General features: G+C 44.3%; 1 protein-coding gene across 4 annotated transcripts in view; it reads left to right on the top strand.

Moving 5' to 3' along the window:
- The window catches only part of LOC121679687 (seizure 6-like protein), a 65,099-nt gene that overhangs the window by 42,369 nt on the left and 5,854 nt on the right, over positions 1-16,876 (top strand). For all 4 annotated transcript variants that reach the window (XR_006021389.1, XM_042058593.1, XM_042058594.1 and 1 more), the window contains exons 5-10: positions 4,648-4,833; positions 5,951-6,116; positions 7,333-7,505; positions 8,585-8,779; positions 9,923-10,061; positions 11,496-11,692. Coding sequence is in view for 3 of the 4 variants with exons in the window: in XM_042058593.1 (XP_041914527.1) it covers positions 4,648-4,833; positions 5,951-6,116; positions 7,333-7,505; positions 8,585-8,779; positions 9,923-10,061; positions 11,496-11,692 (1,056 nt within the window). In the remaining variant the exon portion in view is untranslated. The remainder of the gene's footprint in view (positions 1-4,647; positions 4,834-5,950; positions 6,117-7,332; positions 7,506-8,584; positions 8,780-9,922; positions 10,062-11,495; positions 11,693-16,876) is intronic.

The raw sequence follows: 16,876 nt of genomic DNA, 5'->3' as shown, positions 1-16,876 counted from the left end.
CTCTACACACATACACACATACAGTATGCATGCATTATCACAGCGCGTCTAGACACACACTCAAACTAATACACACACACATATGCATGCACTATCAAAGTAAGTCTACACACTCTCTAACCCAAACACACACACACACATACACACACAAACATCTATCAAGGCAACTTTACAACATAACATGCACTTCCAAAGCAACTATACACATACAGTTTTACTACCAAAATTAATCTGTCTGGTCTGCAGACAGAAAAAGTGATTCTGTACACATGACTGCACTCTCAGGGTGTTTTGATTTACAAAGCTGCAGATGCATAGTGCATTGAAAGTGTCTGTGTAAGTTCACTTTGAGTTGCCCTAGTGGGGTATATCTGCAGGTGTGTTTTCCGACCGTATAGCATACCGCACACAGCCCAGCATTGTAGTCCAGACTATCGGAGTAAAGGGCCGTTCACACCAGGAACGATAACTATGAATGTAACTATAGCTATTACAATAAAAGCGTCCACACTGACCAACGATAAGGAAAGTATCTCCTCATGTTGATGAGTGTGATGGCTAAAATTTGATGGATTCTGATTGGCTGTCAGCAAAATCCCTCTGAAAGTGATCCCCAATGATGTCGTTCTCGTTATAGTTTATGTGTGGACGTCGTCATTCATATTAGCTAGGACTATACTTGTTTGCCATTATTGTTATAGTTATATATTGTTATAGTTATAGTTCTTGGTGTGAATGGCCCTTAAAGTTGCAGTCAGCGATTTCGCAGGAAGTCACGTTTGTTTTGTTATGTTTATATTGAAATGTATTAGCAGATGTTTTTGTCCAAAACAACGTACATTATATTTGAACCAAGGACCAAATGAAACATGCAAGAGTAGCTCCCCCTACCTTCAGCATTCCCAGAGAAATTCCACGCAAAGTTTTTGTTTGGGGGGACAGGCTGCCCCTACTTTGTTTCCAGTTTTCGTGGCCTGGGCTGTCTACAGAGTTACAGTGTAGGCCTACTCATGGAATGGGCAGCTAGCGTTCGTGAGGAGATGATTGCTGAATGTGACAAAATTAAGAATTATGGGCTAAAAAAATCTCGTAAAATCGCTGACTTCAGCTTTAAGTCTACTGCTATTCCTCCAAAGGACGTTTACCACGTGGAGCATAATTCCTTGTTAGTTGGGCTTTTCACCACAGGGTGGTGATTGCCTGGTTCATGTAGAAACTCTAGACACTGCAGAGCAGGTCCTGAACTTAGCTGGTTGCTTCATTAGAAGCGTTTTTATCTTCAGGACATTGTAAATTTGTTCATTTGAAAGTCCATGTTCAACTGCACAATACTCCCAGTCAGACAGGGTTTAGCTACAGTGGCTCTGGCCTGGTTAATTAACACACACCGGCATGGTGTGTGTATGTAATCCTCACTCTGACAGGGCGTCCAACTTGAGGGATCTTACGTTCTTATATATTAGATAGATAGATAAATAGATAGATAGATAGATAGATAGATAGATACTTTATTGATCCCCAAGGGGAAACAAGCTAAAGTCTGAATCCGTCTCCGTAATCCATACGGTTGTCTAACTTGAAGGAGTATACCTGGTTAGGCTATATATAAGTCCGCATGCGTCTCTGTAATCCATCAGCAGACAGGTCTTGGACCTCAGGGGTGCTACAGTGTGTGGTTGTTTTCAAAAGCTGCGGCTGGAAAGTTCAGAAAGTTGAATAAGTCCAAAAACAACTGAAGAATAAATCAGTGCAGTTGCACCACCGACCCTCGACCTTTGTGTTCCCGGAAAAGCATAGTGCCTTTGTTGGCTGCAATTACGCTGCATAGAAATGTTTTTATTCAGCTTACTAACACACTAAGATGAATGTGCAGCTGCATGTGTGTTATAGATGGTAAGCAGATACTGTATGTATGCTGTGCGAAGCCTGAAGAATAGTTAGTGCCTGAAAAAGCATTTATTTTGTTGTCTCAGCTTCAAATGGATTTGATAAATTGCTTCATTAATTCATGCAGAATGTTGTTGCAGTTTCTGTTGTACAGACTAGTAATACATGCTGCACAAACAGCTCCTTCACCACTGCACAGGAATCCAGCTACGAATCCCTCTCATGGAAAATCTTTTTTTTTCTTCTGGGAGTTGTCCTTGATCTTACAAAGAAATGTGCAGCGACATTTTTGTTGTGCTAATAGCAGGATTGCCATGGAGACTGAGTAACCTTGACAACCTTTTCAGTCTTGCCTGTTTTCCTTCACCATTTTGTCCTGAGCGGTTTGGAGGGCTAAACTACCACCGTATATCAGGGTGTAATTTAATTCATTACATTTGATTGAAGCTATTACAGCTAATTTGCCCATTAATTTGTTCATTAGAGAGCTAGTGTTTAATTAGCAAAAGCTTTAGCCCAGCGGTCCCCAACCTACCGTGCCGCGGGACATTCCTAACCGGGCCGTAGCCTACGACAAGAGTTTAAAAAAAATGCATGCAAACTAAATAAACTCAATTTAATTAGGAATAATGTCACATTCGCAATAATACCCACTGACGATGGTGAGCCAGATACGTCAAAGAAAAAGAAGGGGTCATTCAATACGAAATATGACGAGTCATTTAAAATATGGTTTCGCAGAGACCGGTGATTCGCATGCACCAAGTCCTTTGTGGTATTTGGCGATAAGTTGTCAAACGAAGCAATGAAACCATCAAAGCTAATTCGACATCTAGAGTCCAAGCATCCTACACTTAAAGACAAACCCCTTGAGTTCTTTGAGCGTAAGAAACGCGAGCAAGGACAAAAAACTACCACATCGGTGAACGTGGCTGCGCTAAAAGCATCATAGTGGCTAGTCGGATTGCTAAATCTAAGCAGCCCTTTACTATTGGGGAAGAGTTAATTCTGCCTGCTGGTAAAGGCATGTGCAATGAACTCCTTGGGGAGGCTGCAGCTAAAAAAATAGCTCAGATATGTCGGAGGATATTGAGGCACAGTTGTTAGAGAGGGTGAATGGGTCACCGTGGTACGCTACCCAAGTTGGTTGGTTGCAGGTCACTGGCCAGAGTGTTTGAGTTGCGAGACCCGCTGCAGAGATTTCTTACAGAAAAAAAGTCACTGTTAGCTGCATATTTTAGTGATGAGGGCTGGGTGTCAAAACTCGCTTACCTGTGTGACATATTCGGGTGGCTTAATGACCTCAACCTGTCACTGCAGGGGAGAATGACGACTTTAAACTGGCAGATAAAGTCGCTGCATTTAAAGCCAAGCTTGATTTGTGGGTACGACGAGTGGATCGGGGTGTATTTGATATGTTCCAAACAGTAGTGGGGGTTTTGGGAGAGACTGAGGCAGGGCCCTTTCTCTCGCAGCTGGTGCGCGATCACCTTGTTGCGCTTTCAAATGAGTTTGAGCGTTACTTCCCATCCTCCAAAGATCCACGGCAAACCAGTGAGTGGGTCCGCAACTCATTTGTCAATATCCCGAATAGTCCTAACTTGTCAGCGCAGGAGGAAGAGCAGTTGATCAAAATTGCAAATGACGGTGGTCTTAAGAGTGTAGGCTATGAGGAAAACTCTCTGGCGGGTTTTTGGATGAAACCAAAGCAGAATATCCCGAGATAGCCGTAAAAGCGCTGAAAACGTTGCTACCATTTCCCACCACGTATCTGCGAGGCCAGGTTTTCGGCAATGACTGCAACTAAGACCAAATTGCGCAATCGACTGGACATTTCAAACACACTGAGGGTGTCACTGTCTTCCATCACCCCCAGATGGAACCTTCTTGTTGCAGGGAAACAAGCACAGGGCTCCCACTGATTATTCGTAATGCACGTTTAGTTCCCATGTTTTGTTCCCATATTTTGTTAAGCATGTTCACACTTGATAGATGTAGCTTCAAGTTGTTCAATTGTCATAGTTCATATTGTTCAATTTTCACTTTTTCACGTTTTTCACATTTTTAAGAGTTCGTTACCTTCACTGTTCATACATAACTGGAGCTAGTTCTTTTCAAGTAATGCATGCACAACACGGAACATGGAACCCCCGAACACCCCCCCCCCACCGGTCCGTGAAAAAAAAATGGGAATCAAACCGGTCCATGGTACATAAAAGGTTGGGGACCCCTGCTTTAGCCAATATCATTAGTGTTTCTGGTTGCAGCATGTGTTGAGTGATTAAGTTGATTGAATATTATTTTTGTTGCCTCATGTTGAGCCTACCATTTTAGATCAAATCAAGGAATAATTCAAATGAAAGCCGAATTAATTGGCCAATACAAACACAGTGCAAATAGGCATAAGACTATTATATGCCAAAACTCAAAAAGATGTATTCAAAATGTTGTAAATTGATGTAAACAAAAGTTTTTGGTCTGCCATATGGCTGATTCAGTGACACTTAAAGCTCAATTCCATGTGGAGCAATTTGCTTATTTTGGCAGAAAAGTAGTGTACTGGAACTGGATTCTAATCAGACTATATCTTAAAGATTAGAAATATGCACTTACAGCACAAACATGTTTCTTTAAGGCACAGAGCTATGCCCAGACAACATGAAAAAGTATCTTTAAGACATGGATATGCCCTGACAGTCAACATGTAGCCATGTATTGCAGTGGCAGTGCAGTAACCATGTCCTCCTGTTCCCCTGGCAGTCTTTGGGCTGAGCTGCGCTCTGCCGCGCCGGCCCCACTTTGGGGAGGTGTCGGTGCTGAACCTGCACCCAGGGGGCACGGCACACTTCCACTGCAACATGGGCTACCACCTGCAGGGGGCAGCACAGATCACCTGCCTCAACGCCTCACTGCCCATCTGGAGCGCCAAGGAGCCTACCTGCAGAGGTGTGTTTGTGTATCAGTGTGTATGTGTGTATAAGTGTGTGTGCATCTAGTTACTGGCTGTCTTTTGATAACTCTTTGTGTATGTGTGTGTTTTGGGGGTATCACCAAGGTTGCTTTATCGAGTTATTGGGTATGTATGTGTGTGTGTCTGTCTATGAACACTGAGTATATTCTAATAGCGGCATGTGTGTGTGTGTGTGTATGTGTGTGTCTGTCTGTGTTTGTGTGTGTGTGTTTGTGCATGTGTGTGTGTGTATGTGTGTGTGTATGTGTGTATGTGTGTGTGTGTATGTGTGTGTGTGTCTCTGTGTGTCTTTGTGTGTGTGTCTGTCTGTGTTTATGTGTGTGTGTGTGTCTGTGTGTGTGTGTCTCTGTGTGTGTGTGTTTGTGTGTGTCTGTCTGTGTTTATGTGTGTGTGTGTCTGTGTGTGTGTGTGCATGTGTGCGTGCATGTGTGTGTGTGTGTTTGTGCATGTGTGGGTGTGTATGTGTGTGTGTGTCTGTGTGTGTGTGTGTGGGCATGTGTGTGTGTGTGTGTGTGCGCATGTGTGTGTGTTTGTGCGTGTGTGTATGTGTGTGTGCGCATGTGTGCGCATGTGTGTGTGTTTGTGCGTGTGTGTGTGTGTATGTGTGTGTGTGTATGTGTGTGTGTGTCTCTCTGTGTGTGTGTGTGTGTGTCTCTGTGTGTGTGTGTGTGTGTGTGTGTGTGCGCGTAATGTGCGCATGCTACGTGCATGTGTGTGTGTGTTTGTGCATGTGTGTGTGTATGTGTGTGCGTGTGGGTGTATGTGTGTGTGTGTGTCTCTGTGTGTGTGTGTGTGTGTATGTGTGTGTGTGTGTGTCTCTGTGTCTCTCTGTCTCTCTGTGTGTGTGTGTGTGTGTGTGTGTATGTATGTATGTGTATGTGTATGTGCGTCTCTGTGTGTGTGTGTGTGTGTGTGTGTGTGTGTGTGTGTGTGTGTGGGTGTGTGTGTGTCTCTGTGTGTGTGTGTGTGTGTGTGTGTGTGTGTGTGTGTGTGTGTGTGTATGTGTGTCTCTGTGTGTGTGTGTGTGTGTGTGTATGTGCGTCTCTGTGTGTGTGTGTGTGTGCATGCGTGTGTTCCCTTCTGTGTGTCCAGCTCTATGCGGGGGTTCGGTGAAGAACACCAGTGTGGGTTGGGTCCTGTCCCCCTCTCCCCACCCCAACAGCACACTGGACCGCAGCTGCTCCTGGTCCCTGGAGGCCCCCGCTGGACAGAGGTTGCACCTGCACCTGGAGAGGATAGACCTTGGCCCCACAGACAGGTGTGTGTGTGTGTGTGTGTGTGTGTGTGTGTGTGTGTGTGTGTGTGTGTGTGTGTGTGTGTGTGTGTTAGGGGTGTGGAATTTAAGTTATACTGACCCTTGGTTAATAATTTTATTTGAATGCTTCCGTTTAAAGTATATTATTATACAGCTTTTCACAAGGCAAGTAGAACGCTCCATTGGCTTGAACGGGATTTCCCAAAGTTCTACAGTAAAATATTTTCATGTAATTACCGCTGTCAATGGCAACGGGTTTTGTGCTTCTTATACGTCTTTCATATCACTACGCAAGGACTGGAACTTCATTCAAAAGTGAAAACAGACGGTTGATCAGCTGTGTTCTAAAGAATGTTTGATGAACGATGAACGGTAACAAATAGGCTAGGCTATGTAGGCTAAAGTCATATCGTGGGGAGTTTATTATTTCGTTTTGGCAAGTAGCCGTGTAATAAGCGGGATAATGTATAGAACGCCGGTCATTATTGGGAAAATAAGTCCCTTCAGGGCAGAACAAGACCCCTCCGCTGTGTGTCGGGGTCCGGTTCGCCCTGTCGGGACTTATTTTCCCAATAATGACCGGCGTTCTATACATTATCCCTTACTTATTGAGACCGGTATTTCTTAAACATGTTATTTCCATTAATATAATTACTAAGGAATTATTCATATGCAATTACTGAGATAGTTGTAGAATATGTTACTTGTACAATTAATTATTAACAACTAATTATTGTTATAAACTAAATCCCAGAAAATATCTAAATATTTTTTTTTATCAATATCACACACCCTCAGTGTGTGTGTGTGTGTGTGTGAGAGAGAGAGTCTGTTCTGTTCTTCCTGCCACACTTTAAAACTGCTTATCCTGCCAAGAGCTTTTCTCTAATAGCCTACCACAAATTCTTATTCGTCTTGACAAGATGATCAATATGATCAATATGAATTTACTGCAGAAAGCCACATTAAAGAGAAAGAAATAAGCACAAACTTCCAGAGGAAATCAAGCTAATATTAGATTGGTCTTTTCAAACATACAGTACTGTAATTGCCTGTCTCCGCTGGCAATATCTTCCCTGAGGATGCAGAAATGATAAACAACAGCCCTGAGAAAATGCAGACTTTTTCACTGCCCTGTATGCGTGTATGTGTGTATGCGTGTGTGTGTGTGTGTGTGTGTGTGTAAATTAACACACCTCCAAACCTCCCTCCGCCCCAGGTTGGTGTTGTGGAGCGGCCTGGACGCTGGGTCTGTGGTGCTGTTCGACTCTGGCAGGGGGGGTCCCATCCCGTTCGAGGGCGTGATCAGCGAGGGACCGGCCGTCAGGGTCCAGTTCATCACCGATGACCCACCGACCAGCTGGCACCGTGGCTTCAGCATCCGATACGAGGGTGAGCAGCTCTCAGCACTCGGCAACGATCACCCGAGTGAAACGATGTGCGGGGCGGGGGGGGGGGGTTCTTGTCTGAGGGGTGTGTGTGGTGTGTCTTAGGTGTCATGGGCGTGTGTGTCGGGTGTGTGTATGTGTGTGTGTGTCTGTCGGGTGTGTGTGGTGTGTTGGGCGTGTTGGGTGTGTGTGTGTGTGCCATGCTTTCAACACTCTGGAGCTCTCAGTGCCCGACGGCATCTGCAATCAGTCACATCTCTGTGACATAAAGCCAGAGAGATAGAGAAATAGAGAGAAAGGAAAGAGAAAGAGAGAGAAGATAAACACAAAGAAGAAAGAGAAGCAGATGTAGAGACAGAAAATGAGGGTAGGGGTGGAGGGGGTATGATAGATAGAGCGGGAAACAACTGAGAGAAGGGAAGAAAACACATCTTTCTTGTGTTGCTGTCAGATTCAGAAGATATAGTACACACACACACACACTTTAGGCAACGTGATCGATAGCTGAAAAACTCAACCAATGGGAAAATAAAGCACACTTTTGATAGTTGAGTGTCTTGCCGTTAGTGTGTGCTTCTGTGTGTTTGTGTGTGTGTGTGTGTGTGTGTGTGTGTGTGTGTGTGTGTGTGTGTGTGTGTGTGTGTGAGAATGAGCAAGCGTCTCGCGTGTCAGAAGGGAACTAGACAACGCACAGGAGGAAATTATGAATATTTCACAGAGAGAGTGTCTGCTCCAACCCTGCTGCAGTTGAATTTGATTGAAAGTAAACAAGTAAGAAGCAAACAAGCTTCTGTGGCTGAACGCATAGTGCAAGGTGCTAACAAGGTTATGGACTCCATATCCAGAAAGCACACACAAAGATGAATCTATGGATATGAATATGAATATATGAATGTACTATAGGATGGGTATGCTGTGTGCGCTGTAGGCTATACTGCAGTGCATACAAGCTTTGGATAAAAGTACCTGATAAATTATTCAAAGTAAATGTAGTCAGTGAAAGTAAAAACTGGATTGACTCATCTCTGTGTGATTTTGACTCATCTCTGTGTCATTTTGACTCATCTCTGTCTTATTTCTCAGCGTTTGAGAAGGGCCACTGCTATGAGCCGTACATGCAGAATGGCAACTTCACCACGTCAGACCCGGCGTACGGCGTGGGGGCCGTGGTGCAGTTCACTTGCGACCCCGGGCACTCGCTGGAGCAGGGACCGCCGGTCATCGAGTGCATCAACACCCGGGACCCCTACTGGAACGACACCGAACCTCTGTGCAAAGGTACAACGCTCTTGCCAATCGGTCCGCCATCCATGTCATGAGTTTGCCATCAGACACAGGGGCATGCTGGCTCATCACTGTCAACCACTGGATATATTTAGCCAATTAGAGAGTTGGTTTTTATTATTGGGTTATTTGAGGCCATGCTGGATGGTGATTTTTACACTCTAAACAAATTAATTGATTGATTGATTGATTGATTGATAGATTGATTGATAGATTGATATTTTTTTTTTTTGACAGGCCTAAGTGTTCATGACAAGAAATGGCCATGAGAAATTTGGTAATCATTGATCGTTGTTTTCCGACCTTAAGCCACGTTAATCTTTTTCACGTTAAGCGTTTTAGAATGTCCCTTGATTGATTGATTGATTGGTTGATTGAGTCTGTCCCCACTGAAAACACCTCAAAGGTCTTTCTTCAAACTTTATGAAGGGTTCCTAGTAACTCATTTTATTACTATTGAAACATAAACACCATAAACATCTCCTGTGTCTCATGGAACGACCCAGGGTGGCTGCAGTCAGAGTGTGTGTGTGCAAATGAGTGTGTGAGTGGATGTTAGGCAGAGAGTGTCTGGATGTGTGTGAATTTCAGAGAGTGAGAGTCTGAGAGTGTTTGAAGTGAGTCTGATCTTCAGAACTATATAGCCCACACACACTTCAGGTGCTGGCAATCAAAATGAACAACCCTGCAGTCTCCCTTGGTGATAATTGTGTTGTTGTAGTAGATGGTGATGATGATGATGATGCTTCTTATGGTGATGATTGTGTTGATGTTGATGATGATGATGATGATGATGATGATGATGATGATGCTTCTTATGGTGATGATTGTGTTGATGTTGATGATGATGCTGATGGTGATTCTTATGGTGATGATTGTGTTGTTGTTGTTGTTGTTGTTGATGATTCTTATGGTGATGAACCCTGCAGTCTCCCTTGGTGATGATTGTGTTGTTGTTGTTGTTGATGATGATGATGATGATGATGGTGATTCTTATGGTGATGATTGTGTTGTTGTTGTTGATGATGATGATGATGATGATGATGATGATGATGATGGTGATTCTTATGGTGATGAACCCTGCAGTCTCCCCAAAGTCAAAGTCAGTGCCTGCTGTCCGTTCCCTGTGTGTCCCAGCTCTGTGTGGCGGTGACCTGGCCGGGCCCAGCGGGGTGATCCTGTCCCCAAACTGGCCAGACTCGTATGGGGAGGGCGAGGACTGCAGCTGGAGGATCCACGTGGACGAAGACAAGCGCATCCTGCTGGACGTGCAGCTGTGAGTCATTATGGACGTGAATCTCTCCACTAGTTACTGGCTGATCCCTGTTTATTTAGTAGGCCTCCAGTAGTTGCTGTCAGTATGCTGTTTATTGAGTAGAGCCTTTGTAGTGGTTACTGTCACATCCCTGTCTGAATGAGTATTCCATGCAACCTCCCTGTGTTGGTTGGTCTTCTTTGTACAGGCTGTTGATTGGTGGAGAGGCCTACATGGATTCTGATCACTCCCGGACACACGCCATATTTTCCCCCAAAATAGATCAAAATAAATCAAGTTATTCAGTTACGAGCACATTAGTGATATTACTGTTTTAGATTTGAGCTTGTTGTTGAATCCATGTGGAGGAAACACCCATCAGATATGGATCTGGTACATGTAGGAGACCTATGTTATATTTCCTGATAACTTCCTTTGACCAACTAGTCATGAATACACAGATAAACAACTAGTATCAAGTCATAAATACACAGATAAACAACTAGTATCAATTCATACATACACAGATAAACAACTAGTATCAAGTCATAAATACACAGATTAAAAAGAGTCATGTTAAAAAGAGTCATGACTCATGAGTACACAGCTGAGGACACCTGACCACAGTTTCCTTCTGCTCCCCTCCGCTCTCTGCTGTGTGTGTGTGTGTGTGTGTGTGTGTGTGTGTGTGTGTGTGTGTGTGTGTGTGTGTGTGTGTGTGTGTGCATGTGTGTGCATGCGTGTGTGTGTGTGTGTGTGTCTGTGTGTGTGTGTGTGTGAGTGTGTGTGGATGTCCAGACAGTAGGACTTCCTGTCTCGTTGTGTTTGGAGGAACATTGGCCCACACTGATGGGTTACTGACCTTTTCTGCTGTCATCTTTAGCATTGTTCTCTCTCTCTCTCTCTCTCTCCATCTGTCTTCCTCCTTCTTTTCTCCTGCTCTTATCTGTCTCCATCGGTACTCCATCTCTCTTTCTCACCTCCATCTCCTATCTTTTCCTTTTTTCTCTCCCTCCACCTCATCCTCCACTCCTGTGCTTCTCTATATATCTTCTTCTTCCTCTTTCCATCCCTCTGTCCTTCTCTCTGTCCCCCCTGTCTTCCTCTCTCTGTTTCTCCCCTTACTCTTTCTTCTTATCTCTTCTTGCCTCCCTGCCACTCTATCTGCCCCCCCCCACCCCCTCTCTCTCGGTCTCTCTGCTTCCCCCCCTCTCTCTCTCTGTCTCTCTGCTTCCCCTCTCTCTTTCTCTGTCTCTCTCTTCCCCCTCTCTCTCTCTCTGTCTCTCTCTTCCCCTCTCTCTCTCTCTGTCTCTCTGCTTCCCCCCCTCTCTCTCTCGGTCTCTCTCTTCCCCTCTCTCTCTCTCTGTCTCTCTGCTTCCCCCCCTCTCTCTCTCTGTCTCTCTCTTCCCCTCTCTCTTTCTCTGACTCCCCCCCCCCCCCCCCCCCCCTGGCTAGGCTGAATCTGAGTGACAGTGACATGGTTACCATCCTGGACGGTGATGAAGTGACCACGCGTATCCTGGGCCAGTATGTGGGGGGCACCAGCCCATTCAAGCTGTCGTCCACCACGCCCGACCTGACCGTCACCTTCCACTCCGACCCCGCCGGCCTCGTCTTCGGAAAGGGAGAGGGCTTCATCATTAACTACATGGGTAAGAGGCGGTGAATCTGAATCAAGTGAATCTGAGGAAGACCGCAAGGTCGAAACGTTATCTGCCAAATCATGAGAAAATAAACTCAAAAAAGAGTACCAAGGAGTGTGCAAACTTTTTTCATAAAAAACTTTTTTGTTCAGAAACTGGGATGTGCACAAAGTCTCCTTGTAAGAGGGGGTGGCACCATTATTATACAGTGGGTCATGGAAATTCAGTTTGGTTTTTTTGTCAGGGAAAGTCGGGCAAAAGTCATAGAATTTTATTTTACATTTGACTTTGAGTGGGAACCCTGTATTTACAGTAACAGGCAACAAAGTTTCCCTATATATATTTTGTGTTATGTTTAAGTTGTCCTATGTATAGTGGTAACTGTTAGGCCTAGCACAATTTAGCTCTTTACACAGACAGTAATTGTTTGCTCCCTGGCCACCTCTGATCACCAGTGAGTTTAAAAGATATGCATATTTAAGGGTACTGCCAGGATTGTGTATTAGTGGGTGTGCCTGACCAATTGGAAGACCATTTGAGCCAAATATGCCAGGGCCGATTGTTTTGTCCCAGTACGGTCCTGAGATGAGAGCACATTTAATTCAGTCAGACGCCAGAAGGCAGTTTGGAGGATTGACCTGAAGGACATTTATAGTACATACCTATTTATTGTTTATTATACTGTATATTTAGAATTATATATACATATTTATTTTTTATCATATACAGTATGTAGTGCATACTTATTTATTTTTGTCAGAAGTTATATCTTACCATAATCTTTCAAACCTGAGGGCTTTGCTTTGGGCGAGGGTTGAGAGCTTCATCATCATCAGAGACTAATGGATGATCAGCGGGTATGGTGGCTGGAAAGGACACACTGATAGGAAATGTCAAAATAATGCATTTCACTTATATCAATCAATATCTTGACATACACAGAGAAATCTGAACTAGGACTAATGCTTTGACTGTAGTGCTATTGTTCTGATACACAATACAGAATAGAGAGTACCGTAGTCTTAACCACAGACTATACAAAACTGAACTGCAAATCGTGACTACATAAATCAAATATGCAAAACATGCACCACGATGTAGGACAAACCAGCAAAGTAAGTCAAAGAATGTGGAGTAGGCTAGACTAAGCAGCCACATGTTACAGAAGGTGTGAAATATGCTAAAAATAAATAAATAAAACTAGAGATACCATGAGCTGTTGAGAAAATATTGTGTGTAAATAGCAAAAGAAATCCCTTAAGGTTTCGCCTTTTTTCAACCCATCCACAACTTAGATGAGCAACCTTTGGACTTTGAGGGGTGGTTTTTGTCACTGGCTGTTGTCAATGCCACAACAGACTATTGTTGTCTAGACTCTTTGAAAATCACACTGAAATAGGAGAATCTGTCACATGGACGAATAGTGTTTGTGTCCTTTAGAAATGCACTGAGGAAAAAAGGATGCCTTTCTCAAGACAAATGATTTGTTCTAGTGTGTGTTTAGTTGATTTCTCTGCTCTGTGTTTTTGCGTTCTCCTCGTCTTTCATCAGATTCGTTCTGTCCTTATTCTTTCACTTCCCATCCATCTCACTCTCCCCTGAGAGTTGCCGCTTTTCTCTCTCTCTCACTCTCTCTCCATCTCTCTTTCTCCCTCTCTCTCTCTCTCTCTCTCTCTCTCTCTCTCTCTCTCTCCCTCTCTCTCTGTCTCTGTCTCCTGAACGCGTGTTTTTAGCCTTACCCTCCCACACCCTCTCTTGCTCTCAACCTCTCTGTCTCTCTCTTTCTCTCTCTCTTTCTCCATCTCTATCTCTCTCTCTCTCACACACACACACACACTTTTAGTTTCTTTATCTTTGTCACACTCACACACACACTCTTTTAGTCTATCTCTCTCTCACACACACACACACACACACACACACACTTTTTAGTCTCTTTCTCTTTCTCTGTGTCCGTTTCCCAATACACACATTTGTACGGCAAGCAAACACATTTTGTTTTTTTCTGTACCAACTGTTTCCACTGAGCATATGAAAAGAACACACACACATCCAATCAACTCTTAACCTGTTCATCCACACATCCTCACACACACACACACACACACACACACAGCTTACAGTCACACACATGTACCTGCACCTGCACACACATCCTCACACACACACACACACACACACACAGCTTACAGTCACACACATGTGCCTGCACCTGCACACACATCCTCACACACACACACACACACACACACACACACACACACACACACACACACACACACACACACACACACACACAGCTTACAGTCACACACATGTGCCTGCACCTACACACACACACATACACACACACACATAGACACACACACACATAGACACACATAGACACACACACACACACACACACACACACATAGACACACACACACACAGAGAGACACACACACACACACACACACACACACACACACACACACACACACACAAACACACTAGCGCACACACACACTAGCACACTCACTCACACTCGTTCTGTATGCATAAACATGCCCTCTCAAACGGGGAGATCACCCCCCCACCCTGATCGAGGGCTCGCGCCTCTCATGAAGGCACTCTCTGCAGATAGAAAAGATTTTAATGCTTGTGGATTGCCTGGCAAATTGCATTACGAGAGCGTTCGGCGGAGTGACGCCCAATGAAAACATTGTGAGCGGCCTATGAATTATTGATCCCTTCCACCAAGCCTGCTGGGATCACTATCGCTTAGAACATTAGCATGAAATTACTGCATATGTTTAATGTATAGTCGAGTAATTGCTTCATACCATTTCAGCCACATGAGGAGAATGTGTGTGTGTGTGTGTGTGTGTGTGTGTGTGTGTGTGTGTGTGTGTGTGTGTGTGTGTGTGTGTGTGTGTGTGTGTGTGTGTGTGTGTGTGTGTGTGTGTCTGATAGCGCTGTATTGTATTGTAATCTTATCATTCTGGTGATAGATGTGTGTCAGAGGTAAGGGCTACCCACTAATTAGCATTATCAAAATCTCATCCCGTCTCCCAGATGCATTTAGCATGAAATAATAAGTACATGCACACCAGGGCTTTCTAATACAATTTGGTATATAGCAAAAGAATGAGAAATTATATTACACATGCTGTGTGTGTATGCATTATCAAAGTCAAAGTCAAAGTCAGCTTTATTGTCAATTTCTTCACATGTTCCAGACATACAAAGAGATCGAAATTACGTTTCTCACTATCCCACGGTGAAGACAAGACATATTTTACCAATTTAAATCCACAGACAAACATAACATTCAAGTAAACAAAAAAGTAAGTAAATAAGTAAATAAGAGGGCACATATAATAATGAAAAAAATAAGAGCAGCAAAATTTGGTTGAAATTGTGCATAGACAGTCAATAAAATACTAGTGCAAAGTCAGGCCAATAAAAGGCTTGGGTAGTTCTGTTTGACCTAAGTAAGAAAGAAAGTGGCATAGTGGTGCAAGTTATGTAAGAGCAGCAGAAGTGTTGTGTTTTCAGGACAACAACACCAAGTTGTAAAGTGTACAAGTGTGCAAGTGTGCAAGTGGAGTAGTGCAGGCGGCCATTTTGGGTCCAATGTCCAGGATGTTATGTAGCTGAGGGTGGAGGGGGGAGAGGAGGGAGAGAGTTCAGCATCCTTACAGCTTGGTGTATGAAGCTGTTGGTGAGTCTGGTAGTGCGGGAGCGCAGGCTTCTGTACCTCTTCCCAGAGGGCAGTAGATCAAACAGATTGTGAGCGGGGTGACTTGCATCACTCACAATTTTGGTCGCCTCGGGTGAGGTGGGTGGTGTAAATGTCCTTCAGGGAGGGGAGTGAAGCACCAATAATCCTTCCAGCTGCGTTCACTATGCGCTGCAGGGCTTTCCTGTTGTATTCAGTGCAGCTTCCGCCCCACACAGCGATACAGCTGGAGAGGATGCTCTCAATGGTGCCTCGGTAGAATGTGGTCATGATGGCTGGTGGAGCACTTGCTCGCCTGAGTTTCCGCAGGAAGTACAGGCGGCGCTGAGCTCTCTTCGCCAGTGATGCAGTGTTGGTGGTCCAGGAGAGGTCTTCACTGATGTGCACCCCCAGGAATTTGGGAATTTGTTATTGCTTTCTACTTCATCTGAATGGGTTTTGTGTGTAGACCCTTTTCCTCTTATCGTTAGGCTGATAACTGTCTCAGTGTACTTGGGTGAAAGTGTCTCTTTATGAAATAGGCCTTGCCTGTGTTATATTTAATAATTCAATTTCAAGTTAATAACATTGTGTTGTGCCATGTCTCAGTATACTTGTTATACTTATAATAACAAAATTTTGACCCAGTAGTTTTTATACTAACCCAGATTATATTATTATGACCGCCGCACAGCGAAGCGGCGGTCATATAGGTTTAGTCAGATTTTTTTTTCTTTTTTTTCTTTTTCGCATGCCCAAATTTCCGTCAATGAGTCCCAGGACACTGAAAGACCGGGGTACACGAAACTTGGTGGGCATGTAACCCCACATGGATAGCATGGAACCATCGTTTTTCGTTTTGATCTGTAACCCCCCCGCTTGACTGGACCCCCCGAAAGGAGGGTAGGGCAGACACAGTTTTCTGTGAATATCTCGAGAACCGTAAGGTTTAGGAGGACCATTTTTTTTTTGTATGTTGATCTCAAGGGGCCATGTCAACCCATTCCATAACCACTCATTTCATGTATAGCGCCCCTGGGCCCAGATGTATTAAGGACCCCCCACTAATTGTCACATATGTGGTAGGGGGAGTTTGTGGGTCCTCCCCCAAAACATTTTTAATTTGTTTGATGTGATTTCCTGTATTCTGGTGCATTTTGTATATGTATGTATATATACTTTTTTGATCCCGTGAGGGAAATTTGGTCTCTGCATTTAACCGAATCGGTGAATTAGTGAAACACAAACAGCACACAGTGAACACACAGTGAGGTGAAGCACACACTAATCCCGGCGCAGTGAGCTGCCTGCTACAACGGCGGCGCTCGGGGAGCAGTGAGGGGTTAGGTGCCTTGCTCAAGGGCACTTCAGCCGCGGCCCACTGGTCGGGGCTCGAACCGGCAACCCTGCGGTTACAAGTCAAGAGTGCTAACCATTGGGGATGGCCAATACTAAATTCAGTCAGATTCATAGCCTACATCCTGATTTGT

Source organism: Alosa sapidissima, chromosome 13 (genome assembly GCF_018492685.1).
Source record: "Alosa sapidissima isolate fAloSap1 chromosome 13, fAloSap1.pri, whole genome shotgun sequence".
In the NCBI taxonomy this organism is placed as follows: domain Eukaryota; kingdom Metazoa; phylum Chordata; class Actinopteri; order Clupeiformes; family Clupeidae; genus Alosa; species Alosa sapidissima.
The sequence above is the reverse complement of the archived record's forward strand: the minus strand, read 5'-3'. Positions and strand labels throughout refer to the sequence as shown.